Source organism: Rhamphochromis sp. 'chilingali' (genome assembly GCF_963969265.1).
Source record: "Rhamphochromis sp. 'chilingali' genome assembly, chromosome: 5".
Lineage (NCBI taxonomy): Eukaryota > Metazoa > Chordata > Actinopteri > Cichliformes > Cichlidae > Rhamphochromis > Rhamphochromis sp. 'chilingali'.
Genome location: NC_137932.1, coordinates 20,573,721 through 20,591,498, shown reverse-complemented (window position 1 = coordinate 20,591,498; position 17,778 = coordinate 20,573,721). Strand labels below are relative to the sequence as shown.

Here is a 17,778-nt window from a genome sequence, read left to right as displayed (position 1 = left end):
AATCACCCTCCTGTGTATATGCAGTATCTCCCTTTGTGCTTTGTCATGTTATGGTCCATTTATGCTACTGTTCTGTTTCCCAGGCTTAGTTTTTGAGTGTTTCTTTGCCCGAGTTAGTTTAAGCAGCTTGCATTTAGTTTCCTGTTTGGTTTTGTATTTTTGCTCATGTCTTGTTTACTTATCAGCTCATTAAAGAGCTCGCCTTTAGTTAAACTGCCTCCATGCCTACAATTTTGGGTCCTCCTTCACCACACCCTAACCCTTGATACCCTGTGAAAAAGTTCAGTTCCACCTTGCACTTGGTTGAAATGTATACAAGCACAGAATACAACCTGTTTAGGTTTCACTTCCCTACTTCAAGGAAATACCTGGCTTTAGTTGCTAATTGCTCTCCTATGTTCATCGTCAGTTCTTGTAGGAGCATTCAATAAAAAAAAAAAATCAAGCTGAAGGCCCTAAAACGGTGAGATCCCCTATTATTTGACCCATTAATATAAAAATATCATTTTTGAAATCTATGAATGTTAAATTAAGGCTCAGGCTCAGGTTGGACCGCTTGATGAACATCTACTCGTCATAATTTAATCTATAAAGTGACTATCCATATAGAAAGGAATACATTTATTGAATTTCTTCACACGGACCTTGTTCCCTGTTTTAATTTGAATCTATCTTTGATTACAGGCACAAAATCTTTGCAAGCCGTCTATAAAAAGAGACATCAGCTCACTTAAAACGACAGGATTTTCGGCTACTTCGCCTCCGTCCACCTTCTGTTGACTCATTTTTGGATGAGCAGGTGAGGGTTCACACTCACTTTGACGGTGCTCTCTGCAGTGTTAAGTGACGACTGCAGCTTGTAGGACCTCTCCCGGTTTTCCCGAGCCTCGTCCGACACCCTGGCCAGCTCGGCCCTCAGTTTTCCGAGGGTTTTCTGCAGCGCCGCCTCCTGAGTCTGAAACTCCCGTCGCAGCTCGGCCTCAGTGCGTTTCCATGCCAAGAGGTTGTCGGCGGTAAGCTGCTGGGTTCTCTTCATGGCCTCCAGCTCGCGCTCATAAAAGGCCTGAGCCTGGGGACAAACGCACACTTGTGAAAGTGTTCACCACTGCGGAAAAGATTTAAGCCAAAAACATGAAGGGTGTAAAACTAATTAATAAGCCTCAGTTTTCTCTTTTTAATGACAATGTGAATTTTATATCGAAAGGTCTAAAAACATTTAGAGCTGGAGCCAAAATTACTTTCCTGACAGTGTTTACTGCCGACGAGGATGCTTTTTTTTATTGAATTACTAGCATCTAAATGCAGTCCTTAAGTGCAGCTATGGCTTTTCCTGTACACAGATCTGCAGATAACAACCTTCACTTTCAGCAGCGTCAACACTATAGTGCCAACAAATTAAATTTTCAGGCCTTTTTTTAACTATTACTAATCCAAGGACATTTAGCACAGCCTGGAGTGAATCGATTCTGGAAATGCCAGATGAGACACTGTGTGTGCAAACCTTTTCTGCTTGAATCCTCTTGAATCCTTATTTTATTTAGGCTTATTTTTAAAAGATCGCACCTTTCAGTCTGGACTCAGTATTAGGTTTTTTGGGTTGGCTCTAGACAGAATTAGACTGTAGCAGTAGTGAGAGCAGGGAAGGAGAGTACACCCACGCTTTCCTGAAAACATTAATAAATAGAGTAAATAACAATGGACTTAAGAGTCTTAGAACATAGTGGTACCAGTTCTCCATCTACTGCAGGTTCTGGATAGAGTTGGCCCACTAACTTGGATCTCCAAAGTAAAACAAACACTACTGTATATTGTCCCTAGCAGCAGTTAAAGGGTTTGGAGGAGCGATACGAAGTGACTGAATAGCATCAAGGACATGTGAACAGTTTGGGAAGGGCAGACAATCACAACGAGAGCAAGAGAACTGGAAGTGGAAGGAAAACAAAACACACGGGTGGGGGGGGGACTAACACAGAAGGCATCTGAATAAAATAATGCCCAATAAATGATTTATTAACTCATATTTGCTTACCAGTTTGTTTACCAATTATTAATGATGGTTATTATATTTAATGTACTGTACCTTGCTGAGTTTGGCCTCGTATTCCTCCACCAGTCTCTTCTTGTCCTGTTTCAGCTCCTCCACCCGCTCTGTCAGAGAATCAACCTGAACGTCCAACATGGAGACACAAAGAAACGGCACATTTCGAATTAAGTAGAGTCAGTTTATTTTAAAAAAAATTAAGCAACCAGAAGTCTCTGATGCTTTTGCTGTAGAGAGACGATTATAAATTACATTATAAAATGCATGTAGTCTATACTAGCGTTAAAATGTTGTATAAGGAAAGGCAAGGTAGAACAAAGAGTTGGAAACTTGGTAATTATCGCTGTCCCACTTTCTTTCTTCTTCCCTGTAGTGGTTTAGAGTTTGATGCTTTGGCTTTCAAGAGCTGCTCTACTTTTGCAGAAGCGAGTGTGTTACCTCGGCTTTATGGAGCTGTACCAGTTTCTCCTGGTCTTTGCTGTAGTTTGCGTTCTGGCTCTGGTGGCTGCGAAGAAGCTCCTGGATTTCCTGTCTGTGCTCAGCCTTGAGCTCTTCCAGCGCGGCCCTCTTCTCCTGCTCGAACTGGGCCTGTGCCTGGCTGAATGTACGCAGCTTCTCCTCAAAGGACCGTCGCATCTCCTCCACCTCCCTTGACATGGACACCACACGCTGCGTGTGCTGCCAAAGAAGACGGGAATGAAAGGCTGAGCCAACAGGGGAATTGATTTATGGGTTTTGTAGGCTTCTTACAGAGCGCGACTTTTCAAAAGGTCTAAGCCAGGCGGTGGTGTACTGGCTTGGGGGATTTTGACCTTCTGGCTGCCGACCTGGCTGCTCTAAATTAGCAGTAAAAAGCAGCAGACTAAACAGAAACAAAGTGTGTGAGCAGAAAATGCTCTGAAGGTCATTGTTCAAAAATTACAAGAAAAATGTCATCTAGTATTGACATAGGAAGTTATCATTCTGACAATGCCTCAATCCATTGATATTATATGTTATATTGATTAGCAGAAAAGTGGTCTCTAAGGTACCTGATCAGAAAAACACTAAACATTTTACGATAAAATCTTTAAGGCACATAACAACCATCTGTCAGGGGAAGATTTACTAATACGTTTTCATACCTTTCATTTAATTTGACTGCATTTCATTCTCTAAAGTAGATAATTACACAATCAGCACCAACTAACTATTAGCCATAAATTTTCTAGTCTCAAAGGGTACAGAAGTGGCATATCAACCACGATAAAAGTAGGAGACACCCATGACTGACAGCTTGGACAGTTATCAGGGAAAAAAACACTCAGGGATAATAACACAAGCACAAACACAGACACACATCTGCATATTTGCCATCAGTACGGTGGCTCATTCTGCTGCACTGTGGCCTCACAGCAAGTGGGTTCCTGGTTCAAATCATTCCTCCAGGAGACCTGGCTTCTCCTGCCGCCAAAACATGCTAGGATAATGCTCCCCTCGCTGTGCCCTTGACCAGAATAAGGCCTTACAGGTGCCCACCGCTGCTAATAATGAATATGGGTTAATATGTGGAGACTACAGCCTTTGGGTGTTTGCATTTTATTTCTTTGAGCGTCACTCTAAATCAGGGATGTCATTTTATTTAATGGGCTAGATCAGTAAAACCACTGCATAATAACATGTGGTGAAATATCCATTTCCAAAACACATGATGAACATCCTCAGATCATTTTAACAGTATGTCTTATTGCATATGTGCTGTAAATAAGTGAATCTAGAAAATGCAAAAGTAACTTTAACTTTGTTCTGGAGGTAGTTCAATGCCTGTTTTGGGTTGTTGTGTCGGAAAAGTGATGACCCAGACCTGTTTTACTGCCTTTTAAAAACCTGACATATCCTTCTTTATTCACAAGTCCATCCATCTTGACGAGATTCCTAGATCCAGATGTAGCGAAGCTTCCCCACGGCATGATACTCCCGACACACTGTTCTAACTCTAACCCTCATTAGCCACTGGTCTGGAGTCTTTAAACATATCAGTAGTTTTCTTTCCTTCCAGGCTTGTTCTATATTTGTGTTTCTCTGATTCTGTGGATGATACTTCTCAATCCTCTTTTTGTCTGTACAAGTATCAGTCCATTTACCAAACAGTCCAGATGTGTTGTGAGATGATGTATATTGTACTGATAACTGTCCGTACAAGTGTCTTACTTTTCAAAGCCATCCAGTGGGCTTTGGTGGCCTGGTTCAGGCCCCAGGCTGCTTTGTTTGACATCCCTGCTCTAAATCATAAATTCCTGCATATAGTCAATTTTTCTTTATTCCTGCCTTTGCATCTTTTTATCAGAGAGCTGCACACACTCCATAAATCTATATAATGATGTTCATTTGGTCAGCTATTGTTAGAGATTAGTTACACGCTTCACTGTCCTCCCAGGTCATATACAAGCATATACATGGGGATGATTTCATACACACTGGCTTGCTCATAAACTTATAAACAACAAAGCAGAGGCAATTTACAGCATAGCAATAAGAGAGGTACTCCTCTCCTACTTACACGAGGTGCGGAAAAAAAAACGAATTTAAATTATATCTCTTTATGTGTCTTAGCAGGACTGGATTGTTATTGGATATCGAAGAAACTAGATGTGATTGCATCCGAGAGGCAGCCAGGTCCAGCTGTTCAATACATCCTGCATTTGACTTGCAATCCAGGCAGATGTGAAGAAGATGAGTGCATGTATCTCTCTAAGACTTCAATGCAATGTTCACTTCTCCCAGCTGTTATTGTGTCAAACAGTCTGTGGTCTGTCTATTGTTACTGTAATCCTAACAGGCAGATCTACTTTGGAATAGTACCAGAATAACACCAGTTGTTCCTCGAGTTTAATTAACAGAACAGACATTGCCAGCTTCTGAATCTGAAAATGAAAGACTATAGAAAAGGTGCACTGGGTGCTTACAGCATGTCTGTGATCTCTGGTCATTGTAATCATCTGTTTTGATATTTATATTTTAGTTGCAAGCCTCTATTTAAGGCTGTGTCCAAAAAAGTTGGCACTAATACGTCTGTATTTTTACTCAAATAACTGTATATAAAAGATGGATGCACCGTGCACCCACTGTGGCATCACCCACTGGTTAGTGAGGTCCTGCTGAATCGTTTTGCTCTCACCATCTTGGTGTTTTAAAATGGGAGATATTAGGCAGGGTTTTGATAACTGAGAAATATTGTATATACCTGAGCTGCAGCAAACCCTACCCTCCTTTTTCACTGTGATGAGGATCCCAATTTACAAAATGAACTTCATGTTTTATTCATCTAACGAGACCATAAACTCATGTTGTAGATCGAGTAAGCCGTGGGCTTTTTTTCCATCAACTCAACTTGTGCCCATTGCACGACATTACAAAGAATGCTGGTTCTGGACACTAAGCTACATCTAAGAGTAGTTTTATTTTGTAGTATTGCTGCCTTCACTAAAGTAAAGAATCTAAATCCTTCCTCTGCTGCTTTCCATGTATTTTCGTATATTAAGGCTTAAGGCAATCGACAAGAACCTGAAAATTGTGCCTCCCATTTCCTAGGCTAATATTCAAAGCTGCATTTTCTGATTTCCCCCATGCGCTTCGCTCTGATGGGTTCTTGGCCTTTCCTGTGGCAACACATTCAAAGGTTAGACCAAGCCAAGTTCTCTCTTTTATGTCTCTCCCGCTCTCTGATCCAACTTTTCCTTTGTCTCACCATGAGCACAACTCCTCTTTTAACTAGATGACCCAGGCCTCCTTGTTTCCTGTTTCTCTGCAAGGCCCTGCTCACATCTTAGTAAAATCAAAAATGGAGTTATAGTGGGCCAAATCATTCTCAATAAATCATCATCTCACATTCTTATGGGGGAGTTTCTTCTGGTTGACTTGTTTTAAAGAAACCTACTAAAATGTGCAAGAAAATCTGTTAAGTGATGGCATGACGTTGGTGTTTCCAGGTAAACGGAGCTCATTCTAGTCATCATGTAGCTGGATTAACTCGTGGATATACGTGACTAAATTTAAAAATGTATTGAATAATATCTGGACTCTATTTACAGACTCCTTGAAAAAAGAAATGAAAATGAGGCCTGAATGAACCCTGACCGCTCACAGCAATCTGAGGCAGTTGATGCAGACAAAGAGAGACTCTCCACTTCACAGCAGGACAGAGAAACAGACTTAATAGCGATTACCTGCAGCTGTGAGTGCAGACACAGGTGCCTCTTGCCTCCAGCACACACAGACATCACATCACTCTTCCATTTACCTGAGCCTCAGTGCAGAGCTGCATGTCTTCCACCCTCTGACGGTAGCTCTCGAACTCGGCCAGGGCCTGCCTCTTCATCCTCTCGTGGAGTTCCATTGACTCCTCCAGAGACTGGATCCGCTTCTTCAGGTCCATCTCATCGCTGATCTTGCTCTTGTACTGTGACAAACATTTAAAGTTCAGTGAAGTGCTCGCTATCATCCAAATCTAGCATTTTAATGACAGCATGTGTGGAGATGCTTACTCTGTGATTGACAAGGCACAATATGTCGTACACTTCATATCCTCCAAAACTTGATCATTTTGAGATATTATGGGACATAAATTGCATACAAACACCGGTAAATAACCATCCTGGATTTCAGCTTTAATTAAAATTACTTTAAAAGATTGGCTGATGCGCACAGAATTTAAATTAGGCTTTGATTTTCCTCATTATGACAATAAATGAAAGTGAAAATTAAAAGATTAAATAGGTACATCCAATTCGGCTAAATTAATTAAATTTACATTCAAAGCACACCAGTAAACACTGCCTCCAGGGAAACTTAATAGAGAAGCAGAGTGAGGCGATGTCTGCGTATTCAAGTTTAGCTGATCGAGGTTGGTCACATTACTCACAGAGAAGCATCGTCATTGAGGCATTGTCATCAAGAGTAATGACGTGACATATAGGCTTAAATAATTAATATTCACGTGATTCATAATTGATGACTTCATTTCAAATGTGGTCTGAGCTCACCGGTGATCACAGTGCAGCGCTCCTGATGTATTTTAGCTACATCATCAGCTGTATGTGATTTTATAATGATGTCTGTTTTCTGTTGAAATCTATTATAAAGTTGACTTTAGTTCCTCTTCAGCCTTTTGTCCACCTATTATTATTACTGTTATTATATTTATTATATCATTGCGTCTAATTTTATTACGCTTTATTTCATTTTTAATTGCTGTAACAAACGACTTTCCCACCTTTTATGATAAATAAAGTAGATCTTATCTTAATCTTATCTTTTAGGTCAAAATGAACAAAGGCCTATGAGAACAGCTTCTCTTTACACCTGTGATACATTTCTATTATCTAAATTTCGAAAATAGGCTTTGCTTACATAATATTCATCCTCCTCCTTTTATATTACCACTAAAGAGTCAGATGTAGACGTTTAGATTCAGTACGACTTCGCCCTGGGTTGCATTACATTATATCAGCACATGCAGACATCTTTGTTCTCCTGGATACTGAGTGCTTGCTACAATACATGTCTCAGCAGTGGTCCTGAGACTCCTGAAACTCCTTTCTGCATGGATGAACCTGGTCTAACGAGATTCCCACAACGCCGTCTTCTCTCTTTCATTTTATCTGCATTCCCCAAGTCTGCATGTTACTAAAAAGCCAAACACTGTGTTAGATCCCAGTTACCCCGTACAGGAGGTCTGGATTGGGGTCTGAGTCTGAGTTTCTGATCCTATGAGTATACTATGAGTATACAACAGTGGGTTATTCAGAAACCATTGGCAAGGAGACTCCTAGATCTAAAAGCCTGATATCTTGTAAGCTTCTACTTGATTCATAATATGAACTTAATATGAATGGACAGCACTGTAACAGCAGTTTTGCTCTTAAACCACTTCCTTGTATTGTGGACAGGAGCAAAAGCCCCCCGACATGTCATGAAAACAGCACGAAATATTGTTGGCACAGAAACAACATCTCTAGATCACTGGCTGTGTGAAGAGGACCAAGCAAATCATCAAAGACATTGCAGACCCTGGACACAATTTGTTTAAGCTCCTACCATCAGGCAGACATTTTCAAACAATCCACAAACAAACGGATTGAACTGCAGCTTTTACTAAAGCCCCAACTCAAACATCTCCTCTGTCTGAAAACTAAATGTATGTACAGCTTTACTACTACTACATGTACTATACTTACATCCTCACTAACTGTCCAATTATAGACCTGATTGTTCAGCATTATATATTTCTTATCTCACAACTTGGGAGTAATTTTGAATTGAATAATTGAATTTTAGTGTAATGGTCACTGAGATACTGGATGAAAGGAATAATCATTCAAATCCATTGAAAAGTGCTCAAAAAAACTCCAAGAAAAGCTTTGAAAAGATTTTCCCCCATAAAGCTGTACTTCTGCTATGCATACGTACATATCGTGACTTTTGAAATGATTGTGAAACTCTAATGTGGGCATGCATCTTTGCAATGACATGATTGATTTAACCATTTCCTGTTTCAAATGTTGTATGGCTCTTTGGGGATGAGATCGCCATCTTTAGCGTTTCATAATTCTCTAAAACCAAGTACACCCTCACTGCTTCCATAGGAATTAAGTGGGTAAGTAGCAGCCAGGAGATGCTAATCAAATGCTTGATTAATTAATCATCAACAAGTGTGAGCACCTCTGTAACACCACTAATCAGAGAAATTGCAAAAAAACCCCCAAAAAACCCCAAGAGCTACATCTCAGACTCCTAATCTGACATATAGCTCTACATCTCAATTAACATTTATCATGCTAACTGAGGCCTGTGCTTCTTTCAGATGCTCCCTTATTAGCAACGCATCTCCACAGAAGAGGGATCCGCATATTTGATTTAGCACAAATTTTTATGCTTGATGCCCTTTGTGACACAACTCTAAATCATTTGCCAGGGATCTCTTGCACATTAGGTCAATGTGTTAACCACTACACAAAGATGAATATGCATGATTAGTTTGGAAGGGCTGCCAGGAGAAAGTCTGTTCTGTATAAAAGGAATATGGGACCATGCCTAGATGTGCACAGTTCTAAAGAACCTAATAAATTTAAAGTAAGACAGACACACACACAAACCTGGAGTATCTTCTCCCTGGTCTCAGAAAGAATCTGCTGCACCTCCTCTTCATGAGCCTCCTTAAGAGTAGCGATGGCTGCCTCGTGTTCATCATTTTTCGTGTTCAGTGCATAGATAACCTGCAACAGAGGGAAGAAACACATTAGATAATGTACAGGATCATAATAAAGATTTAATACAATATTGATATGGTTTTTGTTTTTTTTACACCTGACTAGACAATTAACAGCAGTATTCAGCTAACATGCTAGGACTGCTATGCTGGGCATATTGTGTTAAAATATTAATACGGGAGCTAGCAGCAGAACATCAAAGCATGAGGATAAAGTAAAGAAACATGAGAGCGGAATAATAAATCTGTAAGATGAAAAGGAAAGGTGATATTGATGTTTTGAGGATGAAGCTCCCAACGCGGTTCAAGGAGAGAAAGAACTTCTCATACAATATTTTTACAATCAAGTCCAATGAAGTCTTTATGAAGAACAGCTGGTACTTAGTGCAAACTTGGTGTTATAGACAAGGTGTTTGAAGCATCCACTATAATGTTCAACCATCACCCTAAATCAATGAAAAGAAAATTTTTCACAATTTTGAGAAGTCGAGTTGGATGAGGAGTCCTCACGGGGTTTGTCCTTAAATGCCTTTTTGCCTTTTAACCAAAGGAAAAAAAATCACCAGGACTGTGATAAAAATATGCGTGCTTAATTTTCCAAAGCTGGCAAATACTTCACGTTTATAAGATGGCCAAACCCTCGCCAGTTACTCTCCGAGTGACGCAAACCGAACTCTACTATTCAGCTGCAAAATAAAAGATTCACCTTAATGCTGCAATCAACACATTTGAAAGGACAAAACTTTTGCTTTGAAGGCGAGCATTCTCCACTTCCTGTTTGCACTGTAAACACACACGTTGCACTTGTTATAGTTTCACTGGTGTTTAATGAGAAGTTGATAAGTGTTTGCAGACATGCCGGGGGCTTCCATGTAAACTACAACCATGACGATCTGCTAACAAATAAAGCATTCACGAGGAGATTTTGGTGCAGCACTATATATTTCATTGCAACCTCCAGCAACAAGTTGAAACCAGAAACCAGTTGCAGACTGGTCTCAAGACCTGTGAACCCTAAAGACCTAATGTGAGCCACAACAGTTATAGTGTCATGTTCAGGCCATTATAAAATACACTTAAAAAACAAAAAACAAAAAGCAAATTCAAGATTATCTGCCATACTACCAATATTTGTTGTGGTTTACTGAAACGATTAATGGTGAGACAATTTGCTGAATTTTTGCTGGTTTGCTGGAAGCTTTTCTGGGAACGCAGACCAGACTGACCAGACATGATGAAGAACTTAATAAGAACTTAATGCAATTCTAACTTCATATTTTGGCCTCAGTTTGATAGTCCTGCTGTAGCATAAATATTTCTAATGCTACTGACATACAATTAGTAGAGATGAACTGTGGTACTGTATATAGCTGCTATAAAGCTGCTAAAACCTCCTATTCCATTGCTTAATGTTTCTAATAACTCAGAAGTATCAGTGATCTCTTAAGGATAAGCTATGAATTTCACATAGCCTTACTTACTTAAATAGTAGATATTAATGTTTCATATATAACTGACAGTAAATCTTGCAAGTCTTCACCTTTACAAGAGAAACATCAACATACTATGGATTTTTTTGCTATATCTTCTCCATATCTGATGCCTTGCAGTGATGAATTAGAAATTGGTTGACGCTGTGTATTGCTGGGGATAAAAATAACACAAGCAAACTGTTGTGCATGAGATTGACCTTTAAATCTGTCCAAAAATACATGCGGCCATCCAATAATTTGACAGTGCTGTGATCCTCTGCTCAGAGCAGAATGAGAGGGAGAGGACAGAAATGGGTTCCATGGGTTTCCACATGAAAAACCGTGAGACACCCGTCCTCTGCTTCTCTCCCTGCCGTGAGAAACAAAGCTCTGCGTTGCCTCTTTGAAAAACCAAGTCAATAATTCAGCACATTGAACTGTGTTTGGGTGCTAAAGAGCCTTTGTTTACTTGGGCCAAAGTCCATCAATAGAATTGGAAAAGAGTGCAGAGGAAAAAATTAGAGAAAGAAAAGGAGGAAAAAGCTTTCACTGACACTAGACACCCACTTTTTATTCTTTGCCATGCCTTACTGGGAGAAGAAATGTAGTGCATGTAGCTTGACAAGTGCTGATGTCTTTGAGATTTTCATTGTTTATTCCCCACACACTCACCCTGTTTTTGCTGACAGCTGCAGAGCGGTGCAATGAGAGAAATAAGTCACTTTATAATCAAAGACATACTCAGGCGTGGGATGAAGCCTCTCATTTGATTTTGTAAACCACTGAAGTTGAACAGGACTGTCCAGCTTTCGTTTGGCCAAAAATCCAACTTTATCACCTCGTTTTGACTCAAATTATTGTTGTACAAGATTGGTTGTGTTGTTCTCTTTTGATTTTCAGTGTAAAGGTATTAATTTAGGAACACTTCACATTGCAGCTAAAGCTTAAATATTAAGGCCCTTTTATTTAATTCAACTGTTAATAAGTGTGCAATGAAACATTCGATTAACTTGTTTATATTTTAGATACCTCAGCTGCAAATAAGCCTAGTTCATGTCTAATTAAAAACAAGAAAAAAGTGTTTATTAATTCTATAAAGCAACGAATAATAGTAATAAAGGTTTAACTGTGGAAAAAGAGCCATTAATGTGAAGTTACATTAGTGTATGAGGTTTATTTACATTATAAGAAACTCTAATAAGTTTCTTAAACAGTTGTGTTGGTAAATGCTTAATCTAATGTTTATAATACTATTATTACTGTTTATACAACCTTATTAGCACATAGTATATCTTAATACATGCAATAGATATGAACTAACATTTATTACATGGATTTTGACATCATGCATTACCATTTACTGTCCTGGCAATAATAAGATGCCAATAAGACATTATGCTAATGATCCTGTAAAACTGCTCTATGGCTGTGCAATTAACTAAAATTTTGTTTCAATTTCTATTTAGGTTTCTACCAATTACTAAAATGAGATTATCAAAATCACACAGTTACTATGTCAGATTCTGTTTTAAAATAATCATCTTGTTTTGCTTCCAGTACATCACTTTTCTGTACATTTGATCGGACACATTTATTCACTTCAATTATAGTAAAAGTTCATAGAAATCCACTTAAATAAAAATGGAAAATAAAAGTGCCTTAAATCATCAGTACTGAAAAAGTAATTATGATTTTGGCCATAATCAAGCAGCCACAGACTGGTTTTAGGTTCAATTTCAAGAAGAAGAAGAGCTTTCCCTCCTCTTTAACGTCTCTCTCCCCTGCAGGTTGTAGCAGCTTTAGCTCATCTCAAACCAAAAAGAGGTAACTTTAATAAAACTGACCCAGGTCTGTGGAAAAACTCATTTTAAGTAGGAGTTCAAGAAGGTGACAAATAAGTACTATCTTTGCTAAACGTTTATGATTGCCATGGTCTAGCAGGCCATGTGTGTTTAGTAGCTGACTTAAAGGAAGTGATGTGTGTGAGGTTTTGGTCTGTCTTTAGTCTTTAATAGGATTTACATTTAATGGAAATCCAGCTACAGCTAGACTTGGACTTTAAAAAAATGCCAGTATAGATAATTCATAGTGGTGTCAGAGAACAGGCCAGGGGATCACTAAAGTCAGCAGAACTGGTCCCCTGATGCTCATGAATGTTTATCCAAAATTTATAGCTGTTGACATATTTAAGTATTTCAAGCTGTTACAGCCATATGACTATGTTCCTCCCCCTTGTTGTCCACTCTTTCTTGTAGGCCAATTAGTGCCTACTGTGTACTTGTTCTTCATCCCAGCTTCCTCTGCTTCTTGGGCAGGTGTCCCAGTCCAAGGCTCTAATACTAATTACAGCGGCTGACTCAAAAGAGCTGCCAGTTTGTCATTTGAGATAGCAGTGATTTAAAGTGAGGAGTCTGCCCCGTGTCTCCTTGTTTGTAGCGTTGTTGTTTGGTAATCTGGTTAACACTGAATGTACCTTAGAGGCTTTTGTGTTCTGCTTCAGATGTGCTTGCTTTATAGTGCTTTAACTCTGTAACCGGAGACACTTATCTGAGTGTGGAGACTGTTTTATCTGTTTACAGTTAGAATTTCTAACTTTTTTGTTCATTTTTGTCTCCTGTGCTGTTTTATTTCAATTTACCCATTAATAGAATAGAATAGAATAGAATAGAATAGAATAGAATAGCTCTTTACTGTCACTGTTACAAGAACAATGAAAGGCAATTTCCCTGACCTCCACACATCTCTCCATGTGTGTGAAATAAACAATAGCGTTAGTATTTACAAAATAACACAGACAAATTTACATTTACACAAGTAAGATATACATGGACCTGCAAATATCTTTTGTTTGTGACTGTACCTTCTCCTTCTGTGGTCAAAAGATTGACTAACATCAGTACACCCATGCAATCCACACACACACACACACACACACACACACACACACACACACACACAGCCTAGTTTATGTATACAGGGTAGTTTTATCCAAGAATCAAATCAAATCAAATCACTTTTATTGTCACATCACATGTGCAGGCACACTGGCACAGCACATGCGAGTGAAATTCTTGTGTGCGAGCCCCACAAGCAACAGAGATGTGCAAACACAACAACACAAACGAGCAAAATACAAGAATGGCCAACCTGAAACTAATAAATATATGTACAATATATAATAGTGTATGCATTTCTGGATGTGTATACTAAATATTTTCCTACGTGTGTGTGTGTGTGTGTGTGTGTGTGTGTGTGTGTATACACATTTTTACAAATTAAATAGTAAAAAAATAAAATAAAATAATAATAATAATAATAATAATAAAATATATAAAATATACAGAGTTGAATATGTGCAAAACAAGTGGCATTTATATACAGTGTGGAGTGCATAATGTTGAAAGAAGAATTACAGCCCATGTTTTCCTTTGGACCTCTCACTGTAAGTCTCCTTCACTGTGTTCACAAATGAGCAATGAAGCACCAAAGATCAGAGACAAACTGCAGAGAGGAAAATAAGGCCAAGAAAAATTTGGTTTGCTCCAAAATAAAACATCTTTTCCTCATCAACACGCCTAAATTATTCAGCTCGGCTCAGCCGCTCATCAGCTTAGGAAGCGAACGAAGCGAACGTAACGGTTAGACGAGCTAAAATCTCCATCAGAGTCATCAGCACACTTCTGCAGATGAAATGCACTAATCATGATGCTGTTGGGCCTGCACACACACACACACACACACACACACACACACACACACACACACACACACACACACACCAGCATAAATTGTCAAGTTCCTGATGAGCCAATGAGCCCATGTCCAAACTCATCATGATAATTTGCCTGACAAATGGTCAGAGGCAGAGATGTGGAGGCAGAGACTATTGTGTGCGTGTTTGTATGCGTTAGCACCCACAACAATGACAAGTGCAGCCTGGGAGATAAAGCCTGCAAATATTGCCGTCATTGTCACCCACGGACACTGAACAGTGTGTGCCAGTAAAAGACATTCTTCTAAAGGTTATTGCAGATATGAGCCAATATCTTCTGCCAGTGCTGATCTATGTAAAGAGTTTCTGTAGATCAGCACCGTCTGAGAAAATTTGGGTTAATTTTAGTATTACACAGCATATATTCAGCATTAGATGAAGACCCATCCTGCCTGGTGGGGCTCTGTGAGAGCATCGGTATACACAATTTAAGGGACTTTCTCAGCCCTAACTGATCCTCTCAGACAGCGTTTTCCCCCAAAACGTGCTCTCGGTAAGGCAGTACATAGCTTTAACTAAAGTCCTGCCTTAAGGCGGAATTACAATTCTCTGTCAAGGTGTTGTGAGGTTACCCTTCAGGTATATACAGGGATCAGCTTAAGATTTAACCCAATGAACTGCCAGAGCACTGTCTGTGAAATGCAATATCATTCATTTATTTTATGTATTGTAGGTATGAAATATATTTTGGTATTCATGTGATGGAGAATCACACCAAGGACACTTTGGTAACAGCTTGTCTAGATTCTAGATAGTAAAACACGTTTGTGCATATTTAGTGATAATTTCAACTTGGTAAATTAAACATCACTAAAATGACCATGTTCCAATTTTTGTAATCACATTGATCACAAGTTTTCTAAAGGACATTGTTCCAGAAGTCTTATGGTTTGCTCGGATGCAACTTTGCAGACCATCCATGTTCCTTTTAGAAGAAAGAAGAGAAGAAGCTTTCTCCTGGCAACACCCCCAAACAAGCTGCACTTGTTCCGACTTTTTCTAATTGTACTCTGACAAACTTCAACATTTAACATGCTAACTGAGGGTGTTAGACTCAAAGATATAGCTCTTAAATTATTTAGGCTGTCCAGTCCTGTATGTTAACACACTCATGAATGCTTCAGACCAGCATACTGCCAAAAGATCTTTTTAGTGGTGTAGAAACACAAACATTTTAGAAATCTTGTCAAAAAAATTTGTAAAGCTAAAACATATTTATTGTTATTGAGCCGAGACACTGGACTTCACACAGAAAGACCCCAGCCAGATGGTGGATTTAAACTCAGGACCTTCTTGCTGTGAGATGACACTACTAACCACCACACCACCATGAACAGTGAGAACAAACCACAGATTAAAAGACTGTAAACCACAAGAATGAGTCACAAGACATAAACGAATGTAAACAGGTACAGGTACTAAATTCATCAGAGAAAGTACTGTCAGCTATTAGAGTCTCAATTTAAACCTTTTTCCAGCAGTTAAATTTGAGATTCATGTGTTTTATGACAAAAGGCCACTGTTAAGATTTTCTTTTGGTATACAATACAATGAATGCTACCCTCAGCCTAAACTACAAGCTCTTTTTTACACTTGAATAAAGTGCTACGAATTCATCCATCTAAGGTGTGAGCGTGAGAGAAAGAGGGAGTGAACGTGTTTGCACGGTACCAGAGATCTTTTCTCATCTCCGCCGATCGATCAGTTCATGTCCTTGGAGGAGTTTGCTTAAATGACAGTGATACCAGGCCAATCGATAAGGCGACAGCAAAATGCTGCAAATTTTGTCTGTCAGCTGGGAGAAAGTCACTGCTGAGAAACTCGCTAGGACTTCGACCAGACGCGCTACGGCTGAGTCTCTGCCTGCTGCTCGGTGAAATATGACTCAGCTGCCAAAAGCTGGGAAAAGCTGGGAAAATAGGACTGTCTAAAATGAAAGTTTCCTCTCCTCACTCTTACTTAGTTTCTAACCCCCGGTTATTTCTATTTGCTTTTATGTTATTCACTCGACACAAACCAGCTGCAGTGTATAAGCTTCATAGCAATGCTGAAGATACGTAAACTTGTTTTCTTGTCTCCGTTTAATTTTTTCTACTTGAGGTGTTTACTCGTCTGCAGGAATAATGTCAGATTTACTTTGCGTGGTGCTCCAGACATGCTATCATCAATGTAAGCTTCGGAAAGTAGCGTGGATAAACAAACTAAACGATGTCAAAATATATTAAATTAATGTTAAAATATACAAACACAACAACAAACACAGAACGTTATTTTAGCTTCACACAGAGCAGTAAAGGTTTCTGTCAATACCATAAGGACAGCTTAAGCTGCTTTCAGTAGAAATGATTATATGTGATATTTTGTTTGATATATTTTATGAACATTGAAGTAGTTTCAAAAGCCTCGTCACCTCATTCTCGAGTTATGGGATTTATAAATTTGGGTGTCCACGCTGCTAACAATACTCCATTAGCCTTTCACGGCTGAGGGGTAAAAAGGATGCACACAGCTTTTGGGTCTAAAAAATTAAACCAACTTGGGAGTGCCTAGAACCTGCATTGTCTTTAATGGCCATCGAGGGGTGCTAAATGTACTTTGGGTCCTATAGAAGTCTATAGAAAATAAGCCGTCTGACACTTTCCTGATGACGGTCGAGTGCTCAAGACTCAGTTTTAGTCATACTGAACAAAAAAAACGAAAACATTAAATCTTGGTCGTACTGTGTATCTGGGGTATGCTCACTACGCTCACCACTGAATTGTGATTGCCAAGCCATCAGGAAATGAGCGTGTGGTTTCACGGTCAGAACAGCCCTGCTCTCACCACAGTGGATAATACTGGCATCACTATATCTACATCTGATGTAATATCTATCATCTTTTTTTTTCTTTTTTTTTTCAGATCGATCATCTGACGTCAAGATTCATGGGCTGGACAACACTCATTACACTTTAAATTCAATCGTTTTATTTCAAATGCACACCTATAAAAACTGTGACTGCACCTTGCACCTTGAGATGCATGCATAAATGTCATGTTGAAAAAAATCTGCCCACAAACCAGTAAACCCCTTGCACTTGATATTGCCTTTGGGGAAGTTATAGTAGCTGCAGTGGTTGTGTCCAGGATGCACATATTGCCATGACACACACACACACACACACCAATTTAATGACTGCAATGCCACTTTTTAAAGAGTTTAGATTTTCCAAAGTCAGACTGAGATTCAGGGAGTGCAAAGTTTAAA

At 39.2% G+C, this 17,778-nt stretch overlaps 1 protein-coding gene across 4 annotated transcripts in view; it reads right to left on the bottom strand.

Moving 5' to 3' along the window:
* The window catches only part of fam184ab (family with sequence similarity 184 member Ab), a 220,904-nt gene that overhangs the window by 124,406 nt on the left and 78,720 nt on the right, over window positions 1–17,778 (bottom strand). For all 4 annotated transcript variants that reach the window (XM_080882220.1, XM_080882223.1, XM_080882221.1 and 1 more), the window contains 5 exons: window positions 9,175–9,294; window positions 6,321–6,479; window positions 2,480–2,719; window positions 2,081–2,164; window positions 818–1,069 (listed from right to left, as the gene is read on the bottom strand). In XM_080882220.1, the coding sequence (XP_080738346.1) occupies window positions 818–1,069; window positions 2,081–2,164; window positions 2,480–2,719; window positions 6,321–6,479; window positions 9,175–9,294 (855 nt within the window). The remainder of the gene's footprint in view (window positions 1–817; window positions 1,070–2,080; window positions 2,165–2,479; window positions 2,720–6,320; window positions 6,480–9,174; window positions 9,295–17,778) is intronic.